Source organism: Cupressus sempervirens, chromosome 10 (genome assembly GCF_028749045.1).
Source record: "Cupressus sempervirens isolate cs-2001-9-10 chromosome 10, ASM2874904v1, whole genome shotgun sequence".
NCBI classification, from domain to species: Eukaryota; Viridiplantae; Streptophyta; class Pinopsida; order Cupressales; family Cupressaceae; genus Cupressus; species Cupressus sempervirens.
This window is the reverse complement of record NC_143127.1, coordinates 542,746,077-542,770,015: the sequence shown is the minus strand read 5'-3', so window position 1 is coordinate 542,770,015 and position 23,939 is coordinate 542,746,077. Positions and strand designations below refer to the sequence as shown.

Below are 23,939 nucleotides of genomic sequence, written 5' to 3'. Positions count from 1 at the left end.
TGGAAATGCATTTTTTGAATTTTTTGAACAAAAATGACTTTTAAATTTCAAAAATCTGGGTTGTTTTTGCAAAAACGTGACTAAAAAAATGCATGTTTTAAAATCATTTTTGACTTGTGAATGCAAAAACGACTTTCCCAAATGGATATACATGGATCAAAATGCAAAAAAGTGGCTTCAAAACACATAAAAGTGGATTAAAACTCCAATTTTTCGGGTATTTTAAGCAAAAACGTGTTTCTCCAAGCAAAAAATGTGATCTTCCAAACAAAACGATTTGATGTTTAAACACAAAAATGGTGATCACTATGTGATGTAATCAGCAAATAGGCCCAAAATGATTTGATTCCATACAAAAATGTGATCAAACTTTGAAGATTTATGGAGTTTTATACAAACAACGTGCCCTAGCTTGGGAGTTTCAAACACGTTTTTGGGTGCAATAACTTGATTTTTGATGAGGGCAAAATGATCACCTCTCCAAAACATGATGAATGCAATTGATTTCATTCAAATCCATGGAGAAAATCAAAAGTTATGATCAAAATAGGAGGTTTTTGGAGCAAGAACATGTTTTCTTCACATAATAGGACATTTTTATGTTCATTACATATTTTAAAACATGTTGGAAGGCAAAAGAGGACCTTTTTGAGTCCAATGCATGTTTTAAAATATGTCTTGAGATATAATCTCACTTTTGAAGCCCATTTCATATTTTAAAATGTGCAAGTCTCCAAAGTCTCACTTTTTGGAGTCACTTACATATTTTATAAACATATCTCACCTTTTTCATGCATAAGCATGAAAACTCAACTTTTCATGTCATTGCATCAAAAAGGTCCACTTTTACAAGCTTTTGATGTAATGGCATGAAAATTTTACACTTTTCATGGTTTTATACATGCATATGCACATAAAATGTCCACTTTTAGACTTTTAAGTTATGCATTTCACTTATTTTTATAAAAATGTCAACAATATGGGTCAAAAATAATATTTATGCATCATATTAATCAATATAATACATAAACATTATATTAAAGTGACATTTATATAAGTATTTGATTTAAAAATAAAAAATTTAAAAAGTAACTATATAGTTCTATAGTCACTTTAAGTGAAAAATTAAAAAGTAACTCAACTTAAAATTATAACATAAAGTGCACTATAGTCACTTTAAGTTATAAATTTAAATGAAAAGTAACTTCAAAACATAACAAAAAGTGAATAAAATGTTATATTTTCAGAAAGTGAATGTCAAAATGAAAATATAACATCATTTTTTTTTAATTCGTGCTGTTGTACCTAAAATGTCCACTTTTGAGGCACTAAAATGACCATATCTCTTGACTGACAACTCCGATTGACCTCTAGGTTAGACCAAATCAAAGGGAAAAACGAAAGGCATGACATGAGCAACACCAAAGGACTAAAATCAAACAAACGCAAACTCAAAAGAAAAGAACGTACTGTGAAAGCTTCAAAAATTAAGCAAAGGCTTGACAGAAAGCAAAACAAAAATGACTTGACGAAGGCTTTCAGTAAAAAATTCATTGTATCAATTGGTACCGATTGGTTAATCAATACTAACCAATTAAATAATGAAATAAACTCAGAGAAATGCGAAACTAATTTGAAAAAGTTTCGTACTGTTACTTGCATTTTGTGGTGACAAAATGCAGGACAACAGAAATAAACAATAACTATTGTTGTTCATGACTATAATCAGCAAAGTGTTATCTGATTCAAATGCTCTACACAATCTACACAAAGGACAACAACTCCACCAATGGAATCTCCAAGAATAAGCATGAAAGTTAAGTGTTGCAACACTCAAAATTAACTTGGAAGTGGTTGGAAAATACCTGTCATTCCCATATATTATCATATTGCCAATTAGTGTCAAAAAGCCAACTGACAAAGAGCATAGTAACCGAGTTACTGTACTAACCGAGCGATGATGGAGGAAATGAATGAGTTTAACAGTTATACTTGAGCTCGGTACTTACCAAACAGAAGACATAACCGAGTTAGACGACTTTACCAAGCTAGACAGAGTATACCGAGCTACACAATTGTAACCGAGTAGAGTATTCACCGAGCGACAACATGAAGAACATAGTATTTGTCGAGTAACACATAAGCTACATCAAAGTTTGATTTGGCACAAAATCTTATGAGACACGATCATATCGAGTGGAAAAATGGTTTACATAGTTCAAGGCAAAGAATTAAAAAAATTTCTTGAAGAATGTGAACTGATTATTTGATGATTTCAAGGTATTGAAGACCAATGAAAATAAAGAATGGAGAATGAATGAAATGTTGGATGGTTCTAGATCATTGATTTCGAACAAGAGAAGTATTTTGGAAAATTCGTAAACCCTAATTAGGTTATAGCTTGAAAAGGCAAAAGAAAGCTATAGAAGGACCTATTAAGAACAGTTTTAAGGTGGTTGTTGATGTTGTTGTTGCTGCTGAGAAAAGTATTAAAGCGAGAAAGAATATCAGAGGTCAAAGCAAAGTAAAGAGGATATTAGAAGTCAAAGATCAAAGATAAAGACCAAATTGTGAAGGAATGACAGATCAATCATAGAAGGTGATATCAATGAGCAGAAGAAGGATCTAATCAGCCAAAGTAAGTTGTTATTTAAGAGATCATTTGCTGCTACTTTCTCATCATTGTAGTAGTTTCTAATTCCTTGTAAAAGGTGGACCTAACAATCTTTTATGTAAATCTCTTAACCAAGTACACACTTAAAGAGTGTTCTAAAATCTTTGAGAAAGGTAGATCATAGCATATCTAATTGTATATTCCTAATAGAGTAAGTCACCAGAAGTGACAAAACATTGTAGCCCTAACCAGGCACCCTCTTACTGTAGTAGTGATGGATTTGTGGGTACCATCCCCACAATAATTTTCCCTCTGTCCAAGGGTTTCAACGATGTCAAATGATTGTGATGTGCTATGTTTTATGTGTTTATGAGTTTCTAGTCCATGAATGTTGAATTTGTTATGTAACTTTCATTTACAAGTAATGTGGTAAAAGTTTAATGATTACCAAGTGACAAAGAAAGCAAGGAGAACATTAAGCTATGTTTAAGTTTAAAAGTTTTGAGGATACTGATTCAACCACACCCCCCCCCCAGCATCTTACCCTTCCTAATATTCCAACAATTGGTATCAAAGTTTAGTTCTCTTGTTGAAGGTTTTACCACCTAAGAGTAGAAGATCTAAGTCATGGAAAGGTACAAGCTTGATAGGACTATTGAAAATTAGACACTAGGATGACCATGAGTCAAATCAATGAGATGAAAGATGCACTGAGACAATCATTGAAAAGGAGGAAGGAAATAGCTTAGCAAACAAATGAAACAACATATCAAGAAGAAGTTATTAAAGAATTATTTGATGGAAAGATGTATAATGAATCAGATGCTGCCATAACTGATCTACTAGAGAAGAATCAAAGCCTCACTGAGCTGGTTAAATCACTGAAAAGAGAACAAGAGTTGCAATATGCTAGGATGTGTGAAGTAATAGAGCAAAAGAGGAAGGTTGAGGATGACAAGCAAATGATGGAAGAAGACAAGAGAAAAATCATTGCAAGACTGGATGCAAAAGATGAAGATATCACAAGGTTGACATAGAATCATTATGATATGGTAAATCAGGTTCTCAATGCTAATTATGAGATTGGTAAAAAGATGCAAGAAATTGTTGAGTTAAGAACTGAGAATGAAAAGCTGAAAAGTGAACTGAAATTTGAAAAGGAAATCATTGAGAGAATGAAAAGATTAGAAGAAAATGTCAAGATACTGGATAAACAGGGTCTTGGAGAAGGCTAATACTGATTTTCAGAAGAGACTGGAGAGTCTAGAGGCCAGAATGGGTAGTTTGAAAAAATGATTAAGAAGATGGCTGATCAGAACAATAACATTTTAAAGGCAGTGGCGGATAATGTTAGCAGTCTTATGAAAAAGGTTGAGCAGGATAAAGGGCACGATTCACCTACTGTGACTGAGAACTAGGGACCAAGTAAGCGCACAAGGGCTCATTCCAAGAAGGTTAGTGATGCGAACAAGATGGGGGAAATGAAGGCTACTACAGAGAACATGCACATTCTAGCGGATCAAGCTGCTGACCTACTGCGGACTACATAGTTGTTCGAGTGCTGGCTTTTTGCTGTCCTTTTGCTGTTTTTTTCAGCTTTGTTTATGGTTGGCCTCCTGTTTATTGTTTGTATTTAATCTCTATGAGGCCTTTAATCCGCGTACTATGTTGTTAGACTATCTATGTTTCGTTTTAGACTTCTCATGTCCTATTGTTATAATTTCTTGATACTTTGTTAAAGGTTTCAGGTCCTTTAAAACCTGCTTTTACTTAATCAAAACTTAAAGGATAGAGGAGACCGAGAGATACATCTAAACTAGGCTATACTAAGCATTCTAGTATCTAGCAAGGAGAGTCATGAAAGCAAGATGAACAGAGGAATGTGTACACCAATCAAAAGCCAAAGAAGCCTACATGCTATCATTGTGGAAAGCTTGGACACACAACAAATGTCTGTAGGATCAAAACTGGTAAGATCAATGTTACTCCTAATTTTGATGGTTATTATTATAATTACAATAAGTATAGACATCAAGCATATGAATGTAGATCTATGTTCTGTCAATTTGCTAAGAAGTATGCATTCAATGGGTACTGCTATATTTGCAACAAGTTTGGACATAAGTTACAAGAATGTAGATCACAGATGAAGTCTAACCGGACACTAAGAAAGAAAGGTAATGCGATCAATTGGGACTACAATACATGGTACTCTTGCACTACATGTGGAAAGTATGGTCATATTGCTTCAAATTGCATGAAATTACATTTTGGAGGTAGATTTGGCAATTTGAGGAACTCGGGAATGGCATGTTATCATTGCCACAAGGTCGGTCATTTAACAAAGAACTGTAGAAACCAAGTGTCAACACCTAAAGAGGAATATCCAAAAGGTAAAGGAAAATTCAATGTGGATGAAATTCATGAATAGATGAATAGGACATGGAGGAAGAAGTCAGAAGAGAATGCGACATCAAATGCACCTAATGGTGACACCTCATCCAATGGATTAGGTGAAGCCTCCACTTCCAACTAAACCTTAGAAGGAGGTAAGGAACTATGCTACTAATGACATATCTTACATCAATTCCTAGAAAGAAATGGAAGAAAATCCATATCTATATATTATATGATGCACAAGGACAATCCTTGAAGTTTAAAAATTTAGCATTATTAGTGAGTCACACCGAGCTGATCGGTAACAAAGAGCTAACAGGGTTGACTAAGCAAGTAATGATGAAAGGCATGATGATGTTTTACCTGAGTTTGAGACAACCCTACTACTTTAATAGAGTAAGGAATGGAAATGGGATATGACCAAGTAGTCAGTGGTAATCGAGTTCATTAAAGACGGCAGAACATGGAGTACGATGCATTTAATGTGTCCCAATGCGCAGTTAAAGGTAACTTTATCGTATATATTGGGGTTTTCAATGTTTATTGTTTTACCTTGCATTTCAAGAGCATAGAGAAAACTTGTGCAATTTGTGTGAGTTGAAGAATTTAGAAGCTTGTGCATGAGAATTTGTTTGAGAGTCATAGTACTAAGAGGAATCTATTGTGAACTGAGTAAGATGTGAAAAGCTTTATTTGTCAAAACCGTAAATTGCAAAAATGGCTTCAAGCTTTGCAACTGCAAAAATGAATTCAAAGACAAATTTAGTGAAGCTAATTCAAAATGAGGCATGCGGAGAACCAATATACAAATTATACCTAGAAGGTGTTGCGAAAATTGATAAGATGGGTGCATTATCTTCTGCACCACCTAGGGTTTTGTTGGTAAGTGATATTCATTCATTCTACCATTGCAAAATTGGTGAAATTGGCGATTTCGAGCTCCGAGAAGCGTATAATGAACTGTGTGTGGATGGGAAACTAAAGGATGAGCACAAACATTTGGAGACCAAGGGTCTCACACATGCACTACATTTCTCTAAGGAATTCAAAATTGATTGGATTCATGTTGTTTTGAGCCGTGTTCATGACATGAAGATGTGGTTAGATGAGCCGATCAAAATCACAAGGGATGTAATACATATGGTGACTAGATACCCAATTACAGACAAAGTGAAGACATTTTGAATTGCACCAAGAACAGAAATTGAGGAAAATACCAAGGCACAATCGGACAACTGAGGTTTGAAAGTGAGCACAATTACAGATTCAGAAATAAAATTTGGTGCTTATGTTATTGCACACAAGATATTTTTGTTGAGCAGACCCAAAAACTTTCCCTGCATCGCAATTGATTTAGGTTGTAAAATTGTGAAGGGTCATAAGTATGACATTGTCGAGTTATAGTTGAGGCAACTAGCAAAAAACATGAGGACTATTCGGGTTGCAAGGTCTAATACTTGCAAATTTGGTTCACTACTGGTATGCATTTTCTTTTATTTACAAAATTATTTTCCCTATATTGGTCAAGTAAACTAGAGAATAGACACTCCTATCATTCATCAAATCAATGAGTATATCCGAACATTAGGAGATAACTTTGATACTGTGATGACCGAGTATTTTGAGAATTTCAAAGATAGGATGCATCAAAGGGTCAGGATTCCCCCAGAGCTGGTGGAAAAATATCATGATGATATATGCTTTCTGGTTGATATTGACAACACACTAATGAAAGAAGTTGTTCCTAGGGTTGCATGGTTAGCACCTATGGACTATGAGATCAATATAGATCAGGCCACTAAATCTATTGAAGCTCTATTGAATGAGCCGGTTAATAAGAATGCACAACCATTTGGAACCTATGAAGAGGCTAAGGAAAAGATTAAAATGGCTATTGTTGCACCTAAGATATTCAAGAAAACTAAGAAAAGGATTGACAATTTGGAGAGCAAACTCGGTACAGGAGATCATAATCAGCCTTTAACGATCATCAAAGGAAAAGGTGAAGATATTAATGATGAAGAGAATAAAGGAAAAGCTATTGTTGTTGTCGAGCCACAAAACAAGAAAGGTAAGAAGAGACCTTTGGAACACCAATAAGCCCAAAGAACACAAGGTCAAGGACCCGTGTAGCACAAACTATTACACCCCCATTGAGAAAGGGTACAATAAAGATTACCAAACCCTCACAACCACAAATAAAGACTTATCAAAAGAGGAAAGAGGCACCTGAGTCTTCAAGAAAACCTGAAAAGAGACCCACTCAAAGGAGAAGAAATTTGATTTTTAAATATGATGATCAAGATGAGGACAGTGAGAAGACAAACTCAGATGAGCAAGGATATTTAAGAGTCTTTGTGCCTAAAAGACCCAAGACCATTGATGAAATAACTAAAAGCATCAATAATGGTACACATTTCTCTAGATTCAAATACTACAAGTATAATCCATGAGTGAAGAGGACAAGAAAAAGGTTAAAGATGTTGTAATTGTCATGATGACAAGGACAAATTATACATTGCTAGAAATTTGCATTCAAATCCCTGATGACTTATATCAAAGAATTGACAGTCGGTAGAAATATGCCTTAAAGGATTGAAAAGGAAATGCAAGGAAGAACTTTGGCTGCTTTTAAGCCAAATTTTGGTCTTGAGAACATAAATGAAGCATTGGAACATTATAAGAATAGATTTGCTCAAAAGAAAAGAGCCATTTATGTTTTGTCTACTAATTTGAAATTAGTTGATGAGGATTCTGAAATTATTTGGAAACAAGTGTACAACATCAAGGATCTACAAGAAGTAATTCAGTAGATAATATCGAGCTCGAGCAGAAAGTGGAACTTGACAACAAAGAAGAAGAATATGTTAATATTACATTACAAGAATGGGTAGATTTGGTGCATAAACCAAGCAAAAAGATGAAGGTCCTGTGCCTACCGAGCCTACATTAGCACATATATTGGGTTATGCACCTGTCATTGAGAAAATCAAACCATAGCCGATTTTTGAGCTAGAGGAGAACCCATAGAATAAAGATGACATATCTATTGGGTCATTGTTTACACATGCCGATACTACTCCAATGTTAACCAGGGAAGACCAGAAGGATGTAAACACCGAGCAACAGGGTCAAGACGCACAAAAAGAACAAGGGGAGATACAACTGATACTACCAACAAAAAAAAAAGGACACAAATATTGATGTCGAATATGCTCAAACTAGAGGAAACTCCACCTAGCACAAAGCAGATACTTCTACTATAGGCGATACAACACCAGCCCATGGACCTCCAAGCGAGGGAATTATTGGGCATGGATACCAAGTTTCTACAATTGTAAGCCAGACTATCTGCCTACACACAGGATATTGTATATAATCCGATGTTATATCTGTTCTCTACACAACCGTTAGAAGATCAGAACAAAATGGAAAAACAGGATAATGTTACACCGAGTCAATTTGAGGAAAAGCCTCACTTGCCACAATTACATTGCTATAGTTCCCACTATTGCACAAGATGAACAGAATGAGGAGAAGGATGAGGATCCAAAACAAACAAATAAAGAGACTATAGCTCTCGTGCCATTACATGTCTCATCGAGCACCAATCATATTGACCTAAAAGGGAAGAAGATGAAAAAGAAGGAAACTCAAGCATTTAGGTCTATGACATTGGAGGAGGAGATTGTCATACCTAACTGGGATCCAAACATGTTGGATGACAAGCAAATGGCAATATATACCGAGCTTTATGAAAGGAAGAAAGAGCAAGCAAGATTGAGGAAAGAGCACAAATAGAGACAAGTGCTTCATGATCTAAAAGATATGCTACTAGAAGTTGTGCCAAATATTGCTCTAAATGAAAAGGCACCTATATTGGATTAACTTCTACAAATAGTTGATAAGCTTAACAATCCAAATATAGATACTCAACCCATATTGCTGCAAAGAAATGAGAAGAAATTTGAGAATAAGGTATTGGAGAAAGTTTCTACTAACATTGCTATTCAACAAATGGCATTAACCACTAATGTTACTGATTTGGAAGAGATTGTACAAAATGTTTTATTATTGTTTCATTGTGATACTCCCTCTCTTACCAATGAAGTCAAGGATAAACTGCAAAAGATCAATGAGGATATGAAGGCCAGTTTTGATGCACTCAAAGCAGAGCCAAGCACCACTTCAACACATTATTCCCAAGTGAAATACCTCACAGGACTTCAACGAGACATATTACAAGAAGAGAGCAATCTACAGGCTGAGATCAATGAAATTCAAGCATTATTATTACCTCATCTAGAGCTTATGCAAGAACATCTCAAGATTGCTAAAGAGCTCATAGCTGTCCCAAGTCTTTCTATTGCAAAACACATGACTGAGTTAGCAGTGAAGTTACTAATTGACAAGAAAACACTTGAGCTAATCCGAACAAATTTGAACAACACCATGACAATCATGTTGACCAATCACAAGGAATTTCTTGATCACTTTGGATTACATCCAAAGTAAGTATTTTTCATATTTTAAGATATTTTGACATCAGTGCCAGAAGAGCAGGATAACATGTTTTTGTCTATATGTTTGTTTATATTTATTGAGTTATAAGGAGTTGATATAATATAAACAAAAGAAATTTGAAAAAGATTTTGAAAAGTAATGTCTGTCGAGGAAGTATATGTATAGGCAGAGTTGTATTTATTCTAGATATAATGTTTTTGCCACTAATGTCAAACGGGGAGAATGTTATTCTCATATGTTATCATATTGTCAATTAGTGTCAACAAGCCAAGTGACAAAGAGCATAGCAATTGAGCTACTATACTAACCAAGCAATGAAGGAGGAAATGACTGGGTTTAACAGTTATACCCAAGCTCAGTACTTACCGAGCAGGAGACATAACCGAGTCAAAAGACTTTACTGAGCTAGACAAAGTATACCGAGAAAAGAGACTACGGAGCTACACATTTTTAACCGCGTAGAGTATTCATTGAGTGACAACATCAAGAACATAGTATTTGCGGAGTGACACAGAAGCTACATCAAAGTTTGATTTGGCACAACATCTTATGAGACATAATCATACCGAATGGAAAGACGGTTTACATAGTTTATAGCAAAGATTTGCAAAGATTTCTTGAAGAATGTGAACTGATTATTTAATGATTTCAAGGTAGTGAACACCAATAAAAATAAAGAATGGAAAAGGAATGAAATGTTGGATAGTTCTAGGTCATTGATTTCGAATAAGAGAAGTATTTTGGAAAGTTCCTAAACCCTAATTAGGTCACAAATCGAAAAGGCAAAATAAAACTATAAAAGGACCTATTAAGAACATTTTTAAGGTTGTTTTTGATAAAAAAGCAGCCAAAAACTAAGGGGCTGGCCCTTTACAACAGAGATGGAACAATCATCAAAACCAACACAGAACCAACTGGCAATCAGCACAAAACTGCACAGTCCCCCTAACGGATCATATCAAAAACATCATAAACAATATACCAGAATATAGAGTTAATAGTATTCTTGCTATTAAAACTAGCAAAGTTTAAGTTAACAAATTGCATGTAGGTGGTCATCGCATTGTACCACCTACAACCCATAAACAAGTTAAACATAAAAAACAAAACCATCAACAACAGATGGGGCGATACCAAAAGAGTACCAAAAAAATAACAAAAACCAGAAAGTCATTAACTAGCCTCCTTTTTCTTTCCCTTCCCAGCCATGAGAACCTTGGCCCAGTCGTCGGCAAGGAAGCTGTAAAGGAGCTTTGTGTCCTTACCAAGGTTCTCCTCCTCCGAATTATTAGCCAACAACTGAAGAGTGGTAGCCGTTGCATGCATCACTTTGAGGGTGAACTTGGAGAAAAGGTTGAATCCCTCTTCCACTGCCATGCACTTGTTCATCAACTCCTTGTGTTCCTTGTGGGTAACAAGTTCATTCTCCTTGGTTTCCAGCTTTAGGGTCCTGCTACAATTCACCGAGGGGTTTTGCTTAACCTCAACATCAGAAATATTAGCATGGCCCTTCAGGCTCTCCTGGCCGGCTGGCCCTCTTTACCAACCGGGGAGGAAATAGTGTCGGGGGAGGTATTAGTGATACTGGGGTGCTCCCGGTTGACAACAAAAGGCAAGGTGATGGTGGCAAAGACATGCACGGGGTCGAGGGAGGGGTCCTTGTAGTATTGTCTGCCTCAAAGTCCCAGGTACCATCAAGGATATCATCCCATTTCTCGACATCTTTTTCTATCTCCTCTTTCCCCTTATCCATATCGTCCCCCGAATTCCAATCACTCTCCTCAAAGTTGGTATCATCCTCCTCTTCTTGAGAGCGATTGGCCATTTGTTTGTACCAACCCCAGCTCTTAGCAATTCTTCCCAAACTTCTTCTACCCCCACAAATTTCCTCATCAAAGTCACCAATTTCAACCTCCATCTTCTTGTCCATATTACTTCTTTTATTGGGCTCCGGCTCAAGGCTTGGAATTTTGTTTTGCCTTCCCTTAGTAGGGGCTTGGTTGGGCTAGGGCTGAGGAGTGGGGCCTTGGCTACCACTAGTAAATTCCAAATGCAAGGGAGCCCAAAAAGGAGGATGTTATCGATGGAAATCACACGAGGGCATAGGGCCAGGTGAAATTGGAAGAGGCAGAACATGAGCCCTTGGTGGAGAATGGTGAAATTTGCTCCTTTTTTCCTTTTCTCTAACATCAAATGGCAATGTCCCCTAGGGCATGCAACAGGAAGAAAGGAATACTAACAAATTCCCTATTGAGAAAATGGTTAAGTAGGGGGAAATGATAAAAGTAATACACATCGTGCCTACCCTCCAGTGTCAAATACTTCATTATCATCAAACAGACATCATCCTAGGGCTCCGGAAGTTTGTCTCCCCTAAATCCTCCTTGGTACCGATCAAGCACCTCATGCTCTCTGAAGAAACTGGACATGCTCACCTCGTCCGCCACCTTCGTGATTTTTTGCCATTTCCTTCCCTTCATCTCTAAACCTGTCCCCATAGCAATAGATTATTCGTTCACCTAAAAAGAGATGTCATTGATGGTCACCCGTCTATCCTTCTAGGTAGCGACAAACTATTGCGAACAATTTTTATCATACCCCACCATGGCCTACATGTAGGGGACAAACCCTCCATCCTTAAGAAAAATCCAAGTGGCCTGCCTCTTTGAGAAGTCCTCCACTTTTGTGGGCTCCAACCTATTTAGATCCCCACCCATGACAACTTTCTCCTGAACCAAATCTCCTTCCACAATCTCAATAATTCTCATTTGCACCTAGAATTTAAGGTTGTTGTTTATGTTGCTGCTGAGAAAAGTATTGAAACGAGAAAGAATATAATAGGTCAGAGAAAAGTAAAGAGGATTTCAGAAGTCAGAGATCAGAGATAAAGACAATATTGTAAAGGAATGAGAGATCAATCACCGAAGGTGACATTAGTGAGTAAAAGAAGGATCTAATCAACCAAAGTAAGCTGCTATTTAAGAGACCATTTGCTGCTAATTTCTCATCATTGTAGTAGTTTCTAAATCCTTGTAAAAGGTGGACGACCTAATAGTCCTTTATGTAAATCTCTTAACCGAGTACACACTTAAAAAGTGTTGAAAAATCTTTAAGAAAGGTAGATCCTAGCAGATCTAATTGCATACTCCTAATAGAGTAAGTCACCAAAAGTGACAAAATATTGTAGCTCTAACTAGGCATCCTCTTACTACAGTAATGATGGATTTGTAGGTACCATCCCCACCACAGTTTTCCCTCTGACCAAGGGTTTCTGCAAAACCAAATGGTTGTGTTATGTGTTTATGAGTTTCTATTTGATGAATATTGAATTAGTTATGTTACTTTCATTAACAAGTAATGTGGTAAAGCAAGGAGAACATTAAGTTATGTTTAAGTGGAAAAAATCAGAGGATATTGATTCACCCGCCCCCCTCACCCCCACCTCTCAGCATCCTATCTTTCCTAATATTCCAACAATACCTCCAAGTAGTATCCAATTGATAACTTTCACTTCCTTCACTTTGGTTTTGCATCTCTTGCTCTCTGTCATCCTGATGGTGTGATTCGAAACATTGATGGTAAAAATCTTAACACAATCGAATCCAGAAACAAATCAATGTAAAGAATAATGTACTAACTTCCCTGAATGAGAGCCAACCATGATGTAAAGTGACTGACCTGCAACCAATCAGCAAGCTCAAAACCGAAAATCTGGTCCAATCTTTGCTAAGAAACACACCCAAGAGTGGCCCTACTTTCAATGCTCCCATTGTTGCTTAAATATCTCTCCACTACATTTGTAAATGAATAATTGGAATCATAATATGGCTAGTACAAAATATATCAGCACTATTAATTTTGAAATTTTAATCACTGTAACTCCAAAGCTCACTCCTATGACTCTTAATAATCTCCTTTATTTCTTGTTGAGAATCCCAAGGACTGATACCCAACTGAAAATGGTCACTGACATACCTAGGAAATTGTTCAACATAACTCCGAGTATCATTTGATTTTGGTAGTCTAGCCTGAAGTTAACCAATTATTTCATAATGTGAACATAGATCAACAATAGGCTGGAAAGCATACTCCAATTTAGATTTTGAATCTTCTCCTAGATCTCACACCTTGCTATTCACCCAGTTCAATACTAGAACCTATAGTTGTTCCATTATCCAACTTAAAAAGAGAATTGTCAATTATCTTCTCTGTTGTCCTTACTTTTGACATCACAAAAGTGAGGCAACCCTAAACAATTTTTATCATGAATTGGTAGGCTTTCCCTCAAAGTTTCAGTGTTCAGAATGGTGTCACAAAGACAATTCATTATCCCTTGAACTGGTCCAAGTTTCACATCTTTTGAACATTGTTTGGGAAGATTTTTGTCAGGAATTAATCATCTTATTGCTAATCAAAACGAGTTTTTCTTCTCTAGGTGTCGTGCCTTGACAAAGTTCAAAACTTAATCACTTCGAGAAACATGAAAACACTCCTAGGTAGTGGGTTTCCCAAAATTGGAGTGAATCTTTGGATTCTAGGCTGGTGCCTACAAGATACTTCACCTCAAAACTAATGCACAATTGTAAAATACTTGGCTGGAAAAAGGGATAAGAAGCATTTCTTGCATGAGCTTTGAATACTGAAATAAGAAAACTTAAATAAAACTTAGGCTGATGCACCGAACCTGAAGATGAGAAGGATACTGACTTGACACAATGAAGCCATCCTAAAAGAAGTTCAATATTGGCACAGTATTGATATCAGAATACTCACACATAAGCACTTTATAAGAAGGATTGACCTCAATTAAATGTTCACATGAATGATAACCTTCGTGATTAATAATCTGAAATAAAATAAAACCCACAACTCACAACCTATATGAGTATCAAATATTCACTTGCAGATGCTAAAAACTAAAACATTCATATTCAAGCTGAATCACAAAATGACATCAAATCAGTAACTTACAGCAAACTGAACCCAATAATGGCCTTTAAACTGTTCTTTATTCAAGTTTCAATGTTGATATAGTAACACCCTCATAAAACTGAGTTACAAAGCAATCTGCAAATATTTACTATGAAGGCCTCGAGAAAGATCACTCCAAAAGTTGCATCTGCATAAAACTAGAACTCACTTACAAATGGAGCCCTCAACTCATACTTATGCTTTTTTGAACCAAATGCATTTAGGAGAGCAATGACTCCCAGGTCCAATTTAGTCTGGTAATTCATCTCATCAATTGTCAGTCCTAGAAGTCACCCGTAGGGTGTGTGGGAAGCATTACCAGGAGTTACCAGTATGGCACACATTATTTTTAAATCAAAAACTACAGTTCTCAGCCTGCTATGAATTTTCTTGTAATGTTGTGAAGATTATAGCAATAGCTAGTTTCTGCAAATAAGTGAGAATTTTGAATTGTGTGACTTCAGACCTTTCAGTATTTATCCAAGTTTTCCTGGTACGATTTTGTATGTTACATTGCCTTGACAGAAATAGATACTTTTCTTTCAGAATAGTAATTTCAATCACAGTTATTTGTTTCTGAGATTCAGTATTAGTAGAAGTTATCTCTTATTTTTCATCATCATTTAATAAATCAAAATAAAATTGAAAAAACATTCAAATGCTAAAAAAATGAGAAAAATGGAAAACCAAAAATTATATCATAAGGAGCTGGCCAAAGATTTGTGAGAGAAACAAAGACTTCCGATTTCAAAGATAGAATCCTAGATGGCCTCTTTCATTTTAATACAAAACTCGTAAGTTTTATAGGACAAAAACTGTCATGAGTTTTCAGGTGAGTAACCTGCCTATGTATTTTGACTCTGAACTACTCACGTGTCAACAGAGATTTTAGCTACTTTTGCAACACTGGTTTCACAATCTTAAATACATCAACAACATCAAGAAAGTGAAAAGAAAAGGGGAAGAACATAAGGGGAGATAAATGGTCCTGATTAAGATAGCCTTTTCAAGAAAGAAGCAATGCATGCGTAATGATTTATTCACTTGATTTGACATTTGAACAAGCAGTTCTACTTTATCATCATTCTTTCTAGAGCCAATCCTCAGTGGACATTGGTCTATTATTGGGACAGTTTCTTCTCATTTTTACTCGTCCAAACAGACATGTTCATTCACAAGCATTGCTCTACTTGCAGCCAATCCTCCATAGCTGCAGTGGAGTTCTTTCCAATTCCCTCACAACATTTCTCTGCTACAAATGAAGTACTTACGGACATTGTAGAAGTCACCAAATTTAACCCAAAATATTTTTTGTATATTTATAGATATGGCATATCCCCTTTTACTTATTTTTCTCATTTTAAGTATCCTCTATGGTTGGGAACCTCCATTGCTTTCTAAGGATCAGTCTATGGGAGTGGAAAACTAGACTGTTTAAGGTGGAATCTCCATTAGATGTTTGTATGTCAAATTGCCTTTTCTAACAGGTTATTCCATGCTAGTAATCACTTACTCAATCTGCCTATACCCTGAGGTCCTATGCTTCTATGATGCCATTATGTATTCAAGAAATCATCTAGAAATACAAAACTCTGACAACTCACCACATCAGACACTTTTCAAAGGCCAAATTGTCACCACACTTGAAATCTGCCCATTTTGTCTCTAATGTTGATTAGACTAAGGCTTTGTGCTCTTTTATTTATTTCAAACGAACCTAACACAGGGAAACTATCCTGAAGGATCAAAGATCAAACAAAACCAAAACAATAAGTGAATATGATGAAGCGACTGTACATGAAGTAGATAATTAATTTTTTGAATGAAATTATAACAAGTACAGTTGTCTTTAATTTTCCAGTCCACTCCCATAATGTAAAAAACAACTTCACACTAGGTTGAGAAACTACTTCACAAATCAAATTATTGATAATTGATCTCTGCAAAACATGGAAAGCAAAAGACAACTAATCCAAACTAGAATATATCGAACGATACAAAAACGTTATATTTTAGGAAAGGTTGCTGAAAAGTGAAACATGCGTTTTTACAGTGATTTTTGGGATTTAGAAGTATTAAATTTTATTTTTTTAAATTTGATTGGTAAATATCTCTTATGGGTTAATCTCCTGCTTAGATGCCAGTAATAAACAGTATGGGTGTCTCTTTGGTCAAATTTGCCTATTAATTGCACCCAGTAACATCTGTTGGGGTAAATTGCACTCAGCAAGATGACTATGCCCATATTTCACCAAATTTCTAACACTTAATTATCCCTCTTTGAATTCGAACCTAGAGCTCCCTTATGAAAGCTCTTAAGAGTTTACACACTTGAGCTCATCATGTCTGATGATTGTCATGAGAAAATAAATTAAAACATGTAAGCAATAATATTTAAGATTCTACTTACATCAGTAAAAAGAATGCCTGCTACACCAGCCATTGCAAAGCGGGCATGAATAAGTTCTGCCTGTACATACCATCTTAGGTTTTTTGGGTCTTTTCCAAGCTCTAAGGGATCAAAACCAAAATCACCTGCAAGACTGTAGTCATGGCTTGTCAATTGTGCAAAGAACATGAAGTGTACAAAGATGTTCTATAACATAACTTTTACAAGGAAAATTTATTTTTTGTGAACTATTACAATTGAGAGGAAAAGATATACAAATGACAAGTCACAACACATTCTAGACTTAAGAACATTGATTCTATCCTAGGTAATGTCATCAAATGGGATAAATTATTAACTATCTAGCAATTTAAAAGATTTATGGGAAATCACTTATGCTTTAGGCAATCCATTAATTATGTTATAATTAGATAAAATCATGTGCTGTATTGTTTAACTTATAGAATTTCAAATGAGGTTATTGCACTAAATTGTAAATTGAAGAATATATTGATAACTAAACTTAACTATCTCATCATGGAAAAAGGGTGATTTGAGAGGATCATTACCAAGTTCTGGTAAAAACTTAAACAAGTAGCAACAAAACCTATTTGAAAGTCACAATCAACAAGCTAGTCAAAATAGGGAGCCATGCAGCAATTATAACTTTAGACTACCCAATCAGAATAAAATGAATCATTATATGAAAGTTTCTATCACTCTTAACACGTATTTTCATCAGGTTTTGAATCAGAGATTCAATGTTTGACACATGTTCCCTTGTTTTTCTTAGGCAGGTGGTGTTCATCTTTTCACAGTTTACCTACAAATTTGTTAGCTTGTTGACAACTGGGGGTTCTCCCATACTTGCCTGCTCAAACATAAATGTTTTTCGTCTTTGCTTTTATCCTTTCAATGCAAGTACTAAGACCAATTTTAGAGTGATAATTATGCCTGAATGAATTAACAGCTTTCCTTTGTTCCAAACAATGTAATTTTCCTTTATCGACATGAAATTAACTCTTCGTGATGCAAGTCTGAACCTTGCGAATGAACTCTTCTAAGCTCATTTTTTGTTAAAAAAACTCATGCAAAAAATGCATTAGAGGACTCCTCACATCTCCTTTCTTTCATGGTGAAGCTACCGGTGTGAAAGACCACTCTACCTCATTTTCTCACTGAGCCTGATGTCTTCTTTTCATGACTGTTTACCGCATAGGTTAATTAAGAATTGCACACAGATAATGAACACAAACACGAACAGCAGAACTCTTCTTATTATTATTCGCATATGCCAAAACATTACATTATGCTTGAATGATAAGATCTGATGAATACAATGCTTCTCGAAGGGGTTATAAAAACTTTCCGAAGAACATTCCCGAAGGAGTCCGTCGGCCACATACAACATGTCGCTACATAACAAAAATCTTTCCAAAGGAACCCGTCGGCTACATAACAAGAACCTTTCCGAAGGGACCCGTCGGCTGATACACAATTTCTATCGACGACATCATCCCCCCCAAAAAGAAAAGTCATCTCCTGACGACTACAGAACAAAACTCAAACAACTAATACAACAATATTGATCTGCCACATCACTTTCACATTCATCTCGTTGCATCTATAGCCTTTGCTAACACAATACTGACTCCTCAAGCTGACCTTGATAGCCACCTGTGCTGCTTTCTTTGCTTCCAACTCCTCGGTACCCTGAGCCAAGTGTCGCTGCACTGCCTCCAACTGGATGATCAACTCCTCCCGAGCTCTCTACGCATCCACCAAGACAGCCTCACGGCCAACACCTACTCTCAGTGCCTCTAGTACACAGACACTCCATGCCTACAGCAGCTCCAAGTCTTCTCAACTGGTCAGACTCCCACAACTGATATCTGCAACGACTGGGGGTCCCCGACGGGGTCGAGGGGCAACGCCCCTCACTGCCAAGACCAAATTAGCACTCTGAAACCCACACAAAACTGCATGGAACACACCATTTCTGTCATTTTCTACCGATTCTACACTCTTTCTGGCAATCATTGGTTCTTCCTCTACCCTGTGGCATCATCTGTTACTCATTTTGAGCATTCTTGATTTGTTGACGTTTTTTTTTTTGGAAAACTTCCTGCCACCCTCTGTTACATTACATCTTTAACTTTGTACGCCAATTCCTTATGCAATAACATGTAGAAGCCGTATGCCCCAAACCATGAAATCCGTACACCAAGTTTTGCCTGAGAAATTTGTATAGAAATTGCAAGCTACAAGCCTTCCCAAATCTGTACGCCGGAGAAAAAACGTGTAGGATAAATTGCAAACCCCTGGTAATGTTCCTACAATCCGTACAGGAACTATCAAATGCGTATGGCGGCAAGGGTAAATGTTTCACACAATCCGCATTAAGTCATCCAAAAACCGCACCCCAATCTTCAGAATCTGTGATCTTGCAATCCAAATCTGTACACAAGATATGCTTGAAAAATCCATACAATCACCTCGCATTCCCAACTGCAATTTCCGTACGCTGCTTTCCTTAAAAAATTCGTATAGGAAAATGGCTCTAAAATCCGTACGCTGTGAATGATTTAACAAACCGTACAATGCCCTTCAGAGTTTAGTATGGTAACTTGATCCTTCCTCTACTTATAAAATCCATACAACATTACCTATTCAAAAACTTTAAAATCCGTACACCATATCTGATGGAAACCCATACACTAGCTACCTTAATATATTTTCTTGAAAATCTGTACGAAACACAAGCTTATAACAAGCCGTACAGTATCTTCCTCTAAAAAATCCGTACAGCAGCCTCTTGAGAAACCGTACATTGCATTATTGTTATAAAATCCGTACATCACATATTAAAATCCGTACTATTCCAAACTCCAGAAACATCCGTACATTGCCTTCACTTCAGCTTCTTCCAAAATCCGTACACCGTACGGATGCAAATTGATGAAATATGTACTGCATAAAAATCCGTACACTTGCCAGGAAATCCGTACAGGAAAAGCTGTACATTCTCAGACTTTATAATATGCAAAAACCATACACTTCCTCCAAAACCTTACAGTGAACAGTTAAGAATCCGTACGGTGCTTTGTTTCCAAAATCCGTACAATAGCTTTTTCATCACTCTTTTTTTTTTTCCTTCATTTATTATTATTATTTTTTTCATTTTCATTTTTTTTTTTGAATAGCAAAGTCAGTTTTCTCTTCAATCGTCGGCATTGTCGGTCTGCAACAACGAAGGGGTCGCCCGAAGGCCATTCTCTGACGCAGAAGTCTTCCGGCTGTGGTATACCTTCAGCTTCAAGCCATTCACCGCCTAAGGCACTTCCTGTCCATCCAAAGTTCATAATTTTATTGCTCCATTGTCTCCTACTTCTCGGATTTGATACGGCCCAACCCACTTAACTTTGAACTTGCCTGGTTTGATCTCATTTCGGTCGTCACACTTCAACACCCACTATCCGAGTTGAAACCTGCTACACCTGTTCTGTGTCATCTCCATATCGCCCAATTTGTTCCCGAAGCTCGCTACCATGGACTCCGTCAGCTGCCCCTTCTGTCCGTCAATAACACATTCACTCTGTACTGCTACAACTTTTATTGAACCCTTCCTCTTTGTTTCCTGTGTAGACCGTATCTTGTGTCTTCCTTGCTGCCGGTACCTTTCTGCTATATCTGTGGTTCGGCATAATACTTTCTTCCTACGCAGTCGTACAGTAGAATCTTTCCTTCTTTTGGGTTCGTACTATATGTTCTGTCCTTCAGCTTCAGTCATACCCGCATTTCCTTCTTCGGCTTCTCTGTGTTGCTTCGAACATTCATTTCCTCCTTCAGCTTGTCCATGTTCCTTCAAACATTCATTTCCTCCGTCAGCTTCTCTATGTTCCTTCGGACATTCATTTCCTCCTTCGGCTTCTCTGTCTTCCTTCGGAAATTCATTTCCTCCTTCGGCTTCTCTGTGTTCCTTCGGACATTCATTTCCTCCTTCAGCTTCTCTGTGTTCCTTCGGACATTCATTTCCTTCTTTTGCTTCTCTGTGTTCCTTCGGACATTCATTTCCTCCTTCGGCTTCTTTGTGTTCCTTCGAACATTCATTTCTTTCTTTCTGACCTTCGTTGATCCTTAGCATATTACAACTTGGAAAGAGCTCGTAATCCTCTATCTGCCAGTGGTAAAGACCATTTACTGAATCCAGATCGTCATCTCCTTCTAATCGTAGGACTCCCTCCTGATCGGGTTCCATACTCTGCCTCCTCTCATCATCTTCTCCTTTGGAATCCGACGATAGAGCTTCTTCTCCAACCATCTGAGTGTGTAGATCGATGAAATACTTCCAGCCTTTGCTTTCCAGTGATAAAGTATTTTTCTTCCAATCGTGCTTTGCCTTGGCTTGTATCAGCCACCCCCGGCCCAGAATGGCATCATATCCTCTCCACTTCAGTGGGATCATGACAAAGTCCAACAGGAACGGTTGTGTTCCAATCGTCACTGGTTGCGCTGTGAGTACTCCCAATGGCTTAATTCTATGTTGATCGGCTGTTAACAACTGGAAGGTAGGTGGCCACAATGTTGGTTGTCCCAACTTTTTCCAGGTATCCTCTGGCAACACATTGACACTGGACCCTCCATTTACGATCGTGTCTGTTAGCACAGTCCCGAGAATGCCCATTTCAACAACTGCCAGATAGCGTTTGGATGAAAGAGCTAACAGCATCGGATCTTCTGCACTTGCGCCACTTTCCTTCTTTTTGTCCACTGTACTTGCTCCACTTTCCTGCTTCCTTCCATGTTCTCCTGGTAGTTGAGCAGCGGGAAGGATGTTTGTGAGTGTCGATCAGAGCTAAGGCATAGTGAGCAACAGATCACTTATCCTGACGGGTATCTCGGCTTGCAATATTTTCCGTACAATGTTATGTTCTGCGCAGTTCTGTACGGAGGTACTCGACGTTTCCTTCAGGTGTGCCATTTTTATTTGCGTTGCTCTCTGGATCTCTGCCCGTGCTTCCTCTAGTCTCTTATTTTCCTCCGTCGGATCAAGGTATAGCTTCGCCTGCTTCCGAGTGATTGCCAGAACTTCTTCCTCGTCTGTCCCGACGGTAATCAAGTTTACTCCAGACTTCGGGCACTTAGCATCCTCATGATCGCCAAGTCCACACCATCGACATAGCAACTTCGGTGTGTTCGCCGTTGTGCACTCTCGGGCAAAGTGACCCCATAGATTGCATGCGCGGCATTGAACTACCAGTCGACCATTTGCATCATACTGAATTCGACTCCTTCCGCCTGTATTGTTGTTGCTGCTATTGTTGTTGTTTTGACCGTGCCGGTTGTTTCTGTATCCGCCCGATGTGGCACCTTCCGTACTGGTGTTCTCGTTCCCTCCTGACGGGGATGCCTCCTGTGTGAGGAACACTTGCTGTGGTGTTCTTGATTTCAGGTTGAAAGGACAGTCCTTTACCAAGTGTCCTAGAATCTGGCAAATCTCACAAAATTGATCTTTTGGGCAGGATCCCTTCGTATGGCCTTCTTTCTTGCACTCTGTACCCCATAGGTCATTGCCCTTAGTCTCCTTGTTCATGTTTTTGAACTCTTTCATCATCCGAAGCATGTCCTTCTGAAGAGAACGAACTTTCTTACTACTGCCTTCATCGTCGCTGCTATCTTCTCCTGAAGGCTCATCGTTATCTAAATCGAATGAGCTGATCTTCTTCTTCTTCCTTGTGTTCTGTTCACTTTCGAGGTTCAATGCCCAATTGTATGCTTCAATATATGTCGATGGTGGCACGATCTTCATCTTTTTCCGTAGCTTCGAGTGAAGGCCTTCAATGAACCATCTTTTCTAGAGCCCATCTGTCGGCTTATTCTCCATTTTACTAATTAAGTCCTTCAATCTCCTGGCAAAGACCCGTACTATTTCATTCTTCTTTTGCTTGGTATTGAATATCTCCGCTACAATTTCATTATCGTCACGCAGAAGTTGAAATTCTGCGATGAACTCCTTAATGTTATCCCAACTGTTTAACTTTTGTGGATTAGTATCAGTAAACCAATCAATCGCAACACCCCGTAGGGTAGCGGGAAATTTTCGGATCCATTTGTTTGTATCTGTTATGCCATTTGCCCTCCAGATCGTTTCACATGTTTTACAATGTCGAATGGGATCAATTGCTTCATCACCATCAAATTTAGGCAACTTTTCTTTCGGACCTGCCATTATCACTGTATGTTGGGGGTTTTGTTGTGTACCTGCGCTGTTTTGCACTCCCGCGTTGTTTTGAGCACTCGCGCTGTTCTGAGCTCCCGCATTGTTTTGAACACTCACGCTGTTCTGCACACCTACGTTGTTTCCAACACCCGTGCTTTTTCCAACACCCGCGCTATTTCCAGCTTCCGCGCCGTTCTCAACACCCGCGCTGTTTTCGACTTCCACGCTGTTTGGTGAAGAAGAGGGTTCATCAACCGAAGCTGTTCGTTCCGGAAGTATATCTTGGACGAAGAGGTCACTCCACGCTCGTGCTCCTTCGGCACTTTGAGCTGTGCGAGTCGATCTCCTTCCGTCAGGATTCTCTTCCCGTGGCATATGCAGTTTCAAAAACTCCTCCCTCGCTTCTTCCACCAAATCGAGCCGCTGTCGAGTCTCTTTCAACAATGTTCCAGTGCTTTTGTGCCTGTCGGTAACTTGCTGAAATCTCCGTCTGCGTTCAGCTTGTTGTGCCAAAATTAAATTTTCCTGTGCTGCGCGTAATTCATCCTTTTCCTTTAATTTATTCTTATTCTTGTTCAACTGATTCGACATTTAATTGTCATTTGCCTGTCATCGTACTAGGTCCATCGGGCAACGGCGCCAAATGTTTATCGCATAGGTTAATTAAGAATTGCACACAGATAATGAACACGAACACGAACAGCAGAACTCTTCTTATTATTATTCGCATATGCCAGAACATTACACTATGCTTGAATGATAAGATCTGATGAATACAATGCTTCTCGAAGGGGTTATAAATACTTTCCGAAGAACATTCCCGA

At 37.8% G+C, this 23,939-nt stretch overlaps 1 protein-coding gene and 1 long non-coding RNA gene across 2 annotated transcripts in view; one reads left to right on the top strand and one right to left on the bottom strand.

Annotated features, from left to right (window-relative positions):
• LOC149535041 (uncharacterized) overlaps positions 1-23,939 on the top strand; it is a 122,677-nt gene that overhangs the window by 20,650 nt on the left and 78,088 nt on the right. The window lies entirely within an intron of this gene.
• Positions 1-23,939, bottom strand: part of LHCA5 (photosystem I light harvesting complex protein 5) — a 123,060-nt gene that overhangs the window by 21,273 nt on the left and 77,848 nt on the right. Inside the window, exon 2 of the mRNA XM_089805038.1 lies at positions 16,917-17,049. Within this exon, the coding sequence (XP_089661164.1) occupies positions 16,917-17,049 (133 nt within the window). The remainder of the gene's footprint in view (positions 1-16,916; positions 17,050-23,939) is intronic.